Source organism: Mesoplodon bidens (genome assembly GCF_964165515.1).
Source record: "Mesoplodon bidens genome assembly, chromosome: 4".
NCBI classification, from domain to species: domain Eukaryota; kingdom Metazoa; phylum Chordata; class Mammalia; order Artiodactyla; family Ziphiidae; genus Mesoplodon; species Mesoplodon bidens.
In genome coordinates, this window is record NC_138160.1 from 144,724,754 (window position 1) to 144,734,924 (window position 10,171).

At 52.9% G+C, this 10,171-nt stretch overlaps 1 protein-coding gene across 3 annotated transcripts; it reads left to right on the forward strand.

Annotated features, from left to right (window-relative positions):
* On the forward strand, positions 1–10,171 carry AP1M2 (adaptor related protein complex 1 subunit mu 2). Of its 3 annotated transcripts, none has more exons than XR_014015695.1 (12): positions 1–111; positions 1,256–1,412; positions 1,598–1,665; positions 3,877–4,007; positions 4,118–4,265; positions 4,360–4,486; positions 4,980–5,128; positions 5,209–5,280; positions 7,396–7,554; positions 8,107–8,188; positions 9,055–9,130; positions 9,562–10,171. XR_014015695.1 is itself a non-coding variant. In XM_081232214.1 (12 exons), exons 1-12 carry the CDS (start codon positions 70–72, stop codon positions 9,582–9,584), a joined length of 1,278 nt encoding a protein of 425 aa, XP_081088340.1. In that variant the 5' UTR covers positions 1–69; the 3' UTR covers positions 9,585–10,171. The 3 variants fall into 3 exon arrangements, 2 of the variants coding, with proteins under 2 accessions (XP_081088340.1, XP_081088341.1); XM_081232214.1 differs by having other exon boundaries at positions 8,063–8,188; XM_081232215.1 differs by having other exon boundaries at positions 4,986–5,128; positions 8,063–8,188.

Consider the following 10,171-nt stretch of genomic DNA (forward strand, 5'->3'; position numbering starts at 1 on the left):
AGAAGGAAGCGGCGCCACCGTCGCCTCCCGGCCCTCCCTCCCCACCAGCCAGGTCCGCCGGCCGCCACCATGTCCGCCTCGGCTGTCTTCATCCTCGATGTCAAGGGCAAGGTGAGGCTGGGCGCAGGGAGTGGGGAACGGATAGGTGAGGCTGCACCCTCCCGGACCCAGGGGCGGCCCCTCCTTGCAGGCAGCGAGGCCCCGGAAAGCTCTGGGGGCGTGTGGACACCCCTCCCCCAATCCTTGGGAGTCCCGCGTCGAATCCGACCTCCACTGTTCACTAGCCGCGTGTCTGAGGCAAGGGGCTTTTCCTCCCTGGGCCTCAGTCTCCCTGTCCGTACAAATGGGAATAACAGAAGTCCCCACCCAAGAAGAACGAATACAACCTCATGCGTGTATACCACCTAGCCCAGTAGCCCTGCTGCAAACATTAGGCGTTCAATGAATTGAAATGATTATTTCTGTCACCATCATCATCCACAGTACTAATATTTGGGAAAGACAGCAGGGGCCGGAGACCCTAATTCCCCTTTGGGTCTGTCTTTTCCCTTTCTGGTGCCCCCCTCCCATTCGTCTTGTCACTCAGGAGCAATAATAACATTTGCGGTGAAAATAATATTTCTGATAATAATCATAGTGGGAGGTAAGGTGTGTGAGGTCCTGCGGGTGCCCCCTCTGTTCTAAACACTGGACTAAACAACCTCACCAAGTAGGTATTATTATTATTGACCGCTTGCTGCCTGCCGGGCAGAGCTATATGAACTATGAGAGATATATGAGAGATATATAGATATAATTGTTTCTTTTCTTTTTTTCTCTCTTTCTTTCCTTTCATCGTCCTTACCTCACCGAGTTGGTGCATATGGAGCCTGGCTTGAGAGCAGGAATTCTGGAGCCGGGGCATCTTCGTTCAATTCCCAGCTTCCTCACTTACTATGGGCGTGGTTCATACCTCAGTTTCCCCGTCTGTAAAATGGAGATGGTGATACCACCTACCTCATAGGGTTGTGGTGACAACAGAATAAATTAGCAAACAACCAGGCTTCAGTAGATGTCAATGAGGGCTCTAGACGCTCTAGCTGTCGTTATCACGTGCCCATTTTTCAGAGGAGGAAACTGAGATGCAGAGAGGCAGAGCCTTGCCCATGCCCCCTCAGCCAGCAAGTAGGGTCAGAGCTTGGCAACCTGATGCCCCCGGGCGGAGAGTCCCTCCCTGGATCCCAGCAGTGACCAGACCTTCTCTGCCCACCCTCAGCCCTTGATCAGCCGCAACTACAAGGGCGATGTGGCCATGAGTGAGATTGAGCACTTCATGCCTCTGCTCATGCAGCGGGAGGAGGAGGGCGCCCTGGCCCCACTGATGAGCCACGGCCGGGTCCACTTTCTGTGGATCAAATACAGCAACCTCTACTGTATCCGAGGCCACGGGAGGATCCCTGGGGGCCCGCAGTGGTGGCAGCCCAGGCCCAGAGGTGGTGGGCTGGGACAAGAGGTGCACAATACAGCAGTGGCTCAGGCTGGAGGGTGAGGGTTCAGGGTCTGTGCTCCATTGGAACCCTCCAAAACGGCACCTTTTCCTTAACCTCGTTGCCCGCAGTGGTGGCCACCACACTGAAGAACGCCAATGCCTCCCTCGTGTACTCGTTCCTCTACAAGACAGTGGAGGTAGGTCCTGGCCTTCCATTGGCCGGCTGGTCTGTCTGTCTACCTGTCTTGCCCACCTCTTTCGGAATCCATCTCTCCTAGGAAGCTTTCCCTGGGGGTGTCACCATCAAAGCCCCATCACCCTGGGTTCTCATTAGCTGCTGTGGGATCATCTCTCCCTATAGGGTAGGAACCAAGGAGGTCTCCGGTGCTCAAATCTGAACCAGAGGGAACTGGGTTCCAGACCCAGCTCCCCCACTTCCTGGCTGTGTGACCCTGAACAAGTCACTTCTCTCTGTGCCTCTAAACTGGGTTTAGTCCTGCTGCAGGGTTGTTGTATGAATTAATCAAATTTGTACCTCTAAAGCGCCTAAAACAGTGCTCAGTATACAGTAAGTGCTCAATAAAGGTTTGGTATTATTGTTAGCATTACCACTAATGTTGTATCATACTATCATATAGTAATTTATTGAGCCCTTACTATATGCCATTCTCAATGACTGAGAAAGTGCTCAGTAAATACTTTTTTTTTCCTTTGGCCACCATGTGGCTTATGGGATTTTAGTTCCCAACCAGGGATCGAACCCACACCCTCAGCAGTGGAAGCACAGAGTCCTGGACTTCCCTGGCCATCCAGTGGTTAAGACTTCGTGCTTCCACTGCAGGGCACACGGGTTTGATCCCTGGTCAGGGACCTAAGATCTCGCATACCGCACGGTGCAGCCAAAAAAAATTTCCTAGTAAATATAATATACTTTGACAAACAAGACATCTGTATTGAGTTGTCTCCTCTCTGCCAGGCAGAGGTGGGGACACAGCTGTGCATAAGACAGGCACGGTCCCTGCCTATGCTGAGGAGTTAAAGGGCAAGAAGGAGGGACTTCCCTGGTGGCGCAGTGGTTAAGAATCCGCCTGCCAATGCAGGGGACACAGGTTCGAGCCCTGGTCCAGGAAGATCCCACATGCCACAGAGCAACTAAGGCTGTGTGCCACAACCCCCGAGCCTGTGCTCTAGAGCCCATGAGCCACAACTACTAAACCCATGCGCCACAACTACTGAAGCCCTCACGTTCTAGGGCCCATGCTCCGCAACAAGAGAAGCCACTGCAAAGAGAAGCCCGTGCACCGCAACAAAGAATAGCCCCCGCTCCTACTCGCCTCAACTAGAGAAAGCCCGTGTGCAGCAACAAAGACCCAAAAAAAAAATAAATATGTATATCAAAAAATAAAGGGCAAGGGCTTCCCTGGTGCCTCAGTGGTAGAGAGTCCACCTGCCGATGCAGGGGACACAGGTTCATGCCCCGGTCCGGGAAGATCCCACATGCCGCGGAGCGGCTGGGCCCGTGAGCCATGGCTGCTGAGCCTGCATGTCCGGAGCCTGTGCTCCACAACGGGAGAAGCCACAACAGTGAGAGGCCCGCATACCGCTAGCTAGCTAAATAAATAAATAAATGAATGAATGAATGAATGAATGGCAAGAAGGAGATTCAAAGGGACATTGTGATAACCAGTCACTGGGGTGCTAGTCTCACCCTGATACTCACAGGGGTCAAGGGATAGTGGTGGCCTCACTGAGGAGCTGAGGCCTGTCACAAGGAGGCTGCTGTGAGGAGAGTGTCCTAAGCAGTGGGCATAGCATGTGCAAAGGCCCTGAGATGGGAACAGAAAAAAGGCCAGAGAGGCTGGAGCAGGATGAAGGATGGGGTTTCCAATGCTGGGTGACTGACAGGTTCTCTGCTGTGGTGATACCTATTAATCCCAGGGACTCCCATCTTGGGGTCCCCCAAGTCCCAAGGGCCTCTGGATAGAATTCAGGGAGTCCATGAACTGAGACGTATTTCTGTGTAACAGTTTTCCTTTGCCATCTTGCGGTTCTTTTTGTTTTTTGCTGTGCATCACGTCTTGGCTTGTGAGATCTTAGTTCCCTAACCAGGGATGAAACCTGGGCCCTTGGCAGTGAAAGTGCAGAGTCCTAACCACTGGACCACCAGGGAATTCCCATCTTGTGTATTTTATTTCATGCATTTACAAACCTTGTTCTGAGGTGGGTCCATTCCAGGAGGGCAGAGACCCTGCTGGCTTTGTTCACCATTAATATACCGACAGTGGTATATCGTAGGCGCTCAATAGTTGCTTGTTGGGTGGCTGGCTGGGTGAGTGGGGACTCAGCCCACAGTTACACCAGCCACACCAGCCACACCTCTGTGGATGTCGGTCTCCCTGCACCCGCAGGTATTCTCTGAATACTTCAAGGAGCTGGAGGAGGAAAGCATTCGAGACAACTTTGTCATCGTCTACGAGCTGCTGGATGAGCTCATGGACTTCGGCTTCCCACAGACCACGGACAGCAAAATCCTGCAGGAGTGAGTGGGCCATGGGTCAACCACAGGGTGGGCCATGGGTAGAAGAAAGTTGGGGAGGGCTGGGGAACTGTCCCTGGGCCTACCTGCTCATCTCCCTGCCCTCCTGCCAGATACATCACGCAGCAGGGCAACAAGCTGGAGACGGGCAAGTCGCGAGTGCCACCCACTGTCACCAATGCTGTGTCCTGGCGCTCGGAGGGCATCAAATACAAGAAGAACGAAGTCTTCATCGATGTCATAGAGTCCGTCAACCTACTGGTGAGCCCCCATACCTCTGCCCCACCCCTGCCACGGCCTTAGGGCAGGAGAGTGTGTCCTATGCCTGTTGACCCGCCCATGTGTGCATCTTCAGGTCAACGCCAACGGCAGTGTCCTGCTGAGTGAGATCGTGGGCACCATCAAGCTCAAGGTGTTTCTGTCAGGAATGCCGGAGCTGAGGCTGGGCCTCAATGACCGCGTGCTCTTCGAGCTCACTGGCCGTAAGTTTCTGGAAGGGGGTGCAAGCGGGAGCTTGAGACTTCGTCCCGTCACGGGTGGGTGGTACCGAGAGACTTGCAGTCAGTTCTGAAATAGCACTCGCCCGCCCTCTTCTGGTTGTGACCAGTACTGCAGCTGCTGGTTCATTGCGCAAACAACTGCTTCATCATTGAGTGCCAGGCGCAAGGACACCACAGTGAAGAAAAAAATCCCTGTCCTCATGGATCTGACATTCTAGCGGGAGTAAGAGACAGAATAGCATCATATTTAACAACCTGGCAGCAAGAGCCTGATTCCCGGAGTTCAGATCCTAGCTCCGCTCCTGGCTAGCTGGGTGACCCTGGGCAAGTTACTCATTCACTCCGGGCCTCAGTTTCCTCATCTGTTAAATGGGGATGATCGTAGCGGTAGAAAGGGAAGACAAGGATAGGTACCATGCCCCGGGCTCCAGGGTCGCCCCAGGCTCCAGGATCACACTGCTAACTCGGCTCCGAGTTTCAGGGAGCAAGAACAAGTCCGTGGAACTGGAGGATGTGAAATTCCACCAGTGTGTGCGGCTATCTCGCTTCGACAACGACCGTACCATCTCCTTCATTCCGCCCGACGGTGACTTCGAGCTCATGTCCTACCGCCTCAGCACCCAGGTAAGGCAGGGTCAAGCCCCTGGCAAGGGGTGAGAATTGACCCCAGAGCCTCGGAGAACTCCCTCTTCCTCTGTCTGTAGGTCAAGCCGCTGATCTGGATTGAATCTGTCATTGAGAAATTCTCCCACAGCCGCGTGGAGATCATGGTCAAGGTGGGCCCTGGGGAATAATTACTCACAATGCTGATCCACCCCTTCATACCCACCCCCCACATCAGTGTAACCTCATCTACCTTCCTCCCCGCTCCTCACTTCCTTCCAGCCATGTGAGTCTTCTGGCTGGTTCTCAAACATACCAGGCATGGTCCCTGGCTATTCCCTGGATCGTTCTGCCCCCAGTCACCCATATATCCACATAGCTTGCTCCTTCACCTCCTTCAGTTCTTTGCTTAAATGTCACCTCCTCAGAGAAGCCCTCCCTGACTTTCCCACATCCCTTCTTTGCTGTAGTTTTCCCCTTATTACTTACCAGCATCTGACACATGATCTGTTTTACTTATTTACTTTCATACAAGTATATAAACCATATAGTGTATTTATATGATTTAAAGATTAATAATAAACCACACAGCTTATTTGAACGTGCCTGGCTCCACCAGCTCCTCTGAACCCCCGTCTGCCCCTCCCCCAATTACTGCTCCTCCTCTGCCCGCAGGTAATCAAAATTCTGAATTTCCTGTAAATAATTTCTTTGCTTTTCTTTATAGTTTTGCCACCTGCATTTATAACCACAAATATTTCATTCTTCTGGTTTCTGACCTTTACATCCATGGACTGGAGCTGTATGACTTTTTGTATAATTTGCTTTGTTCAGGTAATGTGGATTTTTAAGAGGAATCCCAGCAGCCAGAGCTTAGTGCCTCCATTTCTGTGGCTGTAGAATATTCCACCGTGAGAATCTTCTGTCCCATCTCTTGCACGGGTTGTTTTCAGTTCCTGGCTACTCCGGTTCACCTTCCCATGAATAGCCCTGTGCTTGTCTCCCAGTGCCCCAAGCAAGAGCTCCTCCAGAGCGTATAGTTAGCCCCATTTACAGATGGGGAAACTGAGGCCCAGAAGAATTAAGATGTCATTCATCTAGGAAGGGAGGGGTCTGCCTGGCTCAAGAGTCTGTGTTATCAGATTTAACTTTGTTCCCCAATCTTAGAGTCTTCGGGGAGCTGGGTTGTGGAGTGGACGGTCACGGGGCGGGGGTGTTGACATCCCCAGTGTCCCCATCTCTGCAGGCAGGGAAAGTGGAAAGGGTCTTAAAGCTGGTGTCTTCCAGAAAGAACAACCCCTGCCTTGTTTTACCTCCAGGTCCTCTGCCCCCAATCCCACCTCTCATATGTTCCCCCCCACCACCAAATTCATAAATAAGAGCAGTCATCATAATGCTAGCTACTGCACATGGACACTTAGAGTCCTTGTGTTAAAAGCTTGTCCCAAGTCACACAGATCTAGATCTGCCTATAATGTTGTAACTTATCTGTAAGGAGAACATGTGAGGATTGAGAACACAGGCTTGGGTCAAATCTCTGCTGTGCCGGTTATCAACTATATGACTCGGGCAAAATGCTCTTTCTCTGTGGGCCTCAGTCTCCTCCTCTGTAAAATGGGCCTTAGGAATGGCTCCTACTTTAGAGAATTAGTGAGAGGGCTAACTGCTTGGCACAGGGCCCAGCACATCGTAGGGGGTCAGTAAATGTCAGCTTTCAAATGAAAACTCTGTGACGGGCTGAGGACCCATCAGGCTTTGCAGTCAGAAGCTTCGGCTGCGAGTCTTGGCCAGGAGCCTTTACTTTCTTGTCTGTGAAGTGGGCTGAGAGCAGAGCCTGCCCTAGGGACTGCTCAAATGAGGGATCTTTTGAACGAGGCAAAGGTGTATGACACTTTCCAAACGGAAGGCACCAAAAGCAGGGCCTCTGGGGGACCTCCCTGGCGGTCCAGTGGTTAAGACTTTGAGCTTCCACTGCAGTGGGCGTGGGTTCCATCCCTGGTCGGGGAACTAAGATCTTGCACGCTCTGTGTGCAGCCAAAAAACAAAACAAAAAAACAAAATCAGGACCTCTGGAGTCTCTCCTGGGTGTGGATCCCAGCTCTGCCACTTGTTGGCTGTGTGTCTCCAGGCAAATGCTTTAACTTCTCTGTGCCTCTGTTTCCTCATCTGGAAAATAGGCTGGATTATGGTCCCCACTTCAGGGCTCTTGATGAGCTGGCACATGAAAAGGCCTTGGTGAATATTTGCCTGAGTGAATTCCTCATGCCCCATGTTCTCTCCACTGACAGGCTAAGGGGCAGTTTAAGAAGCAGTCGGTGGCCAACAGCGTGGAGATATCTGTGCCAGTACCCAGCGATGCCGACTCCCCACGCTTCAAGACCAGCGTGGGCAGTGCCAAGTACATGCCAGAGAAGAACGTCGTTATCTGGAGTATCAAGTCTTTCCCGGTGAGCACCGTGGATGGGCGGGGGATCTGGGGGACCTACCCGTGCTTCTTGAGGGCAAGGCAGAGAATAAATCAGAGAGCCACCTACGTGTGCACATGGCCATCCTTCGGGGATGATAAAGCTGGAAACCAGACCAGCATAATAGTTAAATTCTCCCAATCCCAGACAGCCTTGGGAATCCCACTTCCTCTCATGGAGCCTCAGTTTGCCCATCTGTAAAATAGGCAATATCATGTTACCCACATCCTTGGGCTGCTGGAGGATTGGTCTGTCCCTGGGATATTGGTGGGGCTGTTCATCGGGGCCTGGAAAATGGGAGGTGATCATTAGAAGGTTCCTGACCAGGCTTTGCAGTCAGAAGCTTTGGCTGTGAGTCTTGGCCAGGAGCCTTTACTTTCTGGTTTGTAAAATGGGCTGAGAGCAGAGCCTACCCCTAGGGGCTGCCATGAGGATGGTCTGGGGTATAGAGGGGCCCCTCAGTATGTCTGATACTTCCATGTGCCCTCAGGGGGGCAAGGAGTACCTGATGCGCGCCCACTTTGGCCTCCCCAGCGTGGAGAAGGAGGAGGTAGAGGGCCGGCCCCCCATCGGGGTCAAGTTTGAGATCCCCTATTTCACCGTCTCCGGGATCCAGGTGAGAGAAGTGGGCAGAGTGGCTCCTCTTCTTGACCTCAGTGGGTTCCCTGCTCTCCTGTCTCTTAGCTTGGATCACCTCCGTTCCCTGGCCTGGCTCATCTCTCCTTTGCAATCATCCTTGTCTTTTCCTGGAACAGTGTTGCCTCTTCTGCTCTCAGCCTGGGTCCCCTCCCCCTCCCCCTCTTACTTTGCCCTGTGCCTAAACTGTGCTGTGTCTATTCCCTTATACTGGGCCATCTTTCCCACTGTCCTGGACCACCTCTCCCCTAACTCCCCCACACACTGTCCTTGCCACATCTTTGCCCTGAGCCATGTTACTTCATTTCTCCCAGCCTGTGCTTCCTATTTTTTTTAAATATTTATTTAGGGCTTCCCTGGTGGCGCAGTGGTTGAGAGTCCGCCTGCCGATGCAGGGGACACGGGTTCGTGCCCCGGTCTGGGAAGATCCCACATGCCGCAGAGCGGCTAGGCCTGTGAGCCATGGCTGCTGAGCCTGCGCATCCGGAGCCTGTGCTCTGCAAGGGGAGAGGCCACAACAGTGAGAGGCCCGCCTACCGCAAAAAAAATAAAATAAAATAAAATATTTATTTATTTGGTTGCACTGGGTCTTAGTTGCGGCCGGCAGGCTCCTTAGTTGTGGCATGCGAACTCTTAGTTGCAGCATGCATGTGGGATCAAGTTCCCTGACCAGGGATCGAACCCCAGGTCCCCTGCATTGGGAGCTCAGAGTCTTAACCACTGTACCACCAGGGAAGTCCCTAAGCCTGTGCTTTCTTATTCCCTGAAGTTGTGTTGTATATTTTCCCCTGGCCCCAGCCAGCTCTCTCCCCCTAGCCTGGGCCACCTCCTTTCATCCCTTTTCAGGTCCGATACATGAAGATCATCGAGAAGAGTGGTTACCAGGCCCTGCCCTGGGTCCGCTATATCACCCAGAGTGGCGGTAAGGCAGCCCAGCTCCCTGGGATGATGGAGACAAGGAGATGAAAGGGGATGGTCTTGGGGCTTTAATACATCCTGTCTCAGAGGACTCCAAAACTCAACAGGCCTGGCCCCAAGTCTATCCTGTCTCTGTCAGTGTGCCATCCTGGGCCTCGGTTTGCTTATCTTTAAAATGGGGACAGTTGCCAGCTCCAGGGTAGTGGTGGTGGGGTTTGGATGAGGGGCTGAACACATAGCACCCCCATCTACTGCCTGGAAGCAGGCTTGTTTCTGTGGTTACAATCCCCATGTTTGAGCCAGTCCATAGCCTTGTTACATACCTGTAGGGTTGATCATGAGTACTGGGGAAGGGGCTGGATTTGGGTGGGGGGCCTGTCCCTTTGTCTCCTTTCCCCAGTTCTGAGATGGTCCCCGCTCATTGTTTCCCTGCAGATTATCAACTTCGTACCAGCTAGAAGGGAGAAGAAGTGGGGGCTTGAACACAGGCCGTCCTCTCCCCAGGCCCCGACTGCGAACTCTAGAGAGAGAGAGGGAAGATGGGATGCGTGTGTGTGATGGCAGTCCCTGAATTAGCAGTTTCTTAAGGGCTGGCTGGCTCCCTCCCAGCCTTTTCCTTTACCCATAGGCTGGGAGGGATGTTCTCCCTGTCTCCAGGCTCCCGCCCCTCCTCCCTCCCATTTTATATGAAGAAATAGAAAAAGGGCTTGAAGTCCCCCTCACGAGTGCCTTCTTGCAGTGACCTGCCTTAAGAGGTGTGGGGAGGCCCCCCTCCACAGCTGCTGAGCCCAGAGGCCCCGCTGGCCCATTCTGAGTTTTAGGATGGCATTAAAAATGAATCTAGCTGCTGTTATGTGTTTCTTGGCTGGGGGCTGGGGGTGCCAGGGCTGTCCCTGAAGTGCTGGGATAAGCGTGAGCAACACATATCCATTTCTCTTCCCGATGGTCATTCATCTGGGCCCTCGCAGTTGCCCCCACTTTGGTTCCCAGGGCTCTGGGCTTCCCTCCCCCACGACAGCCAGTTACCATCATAGCCGCCAGAGGG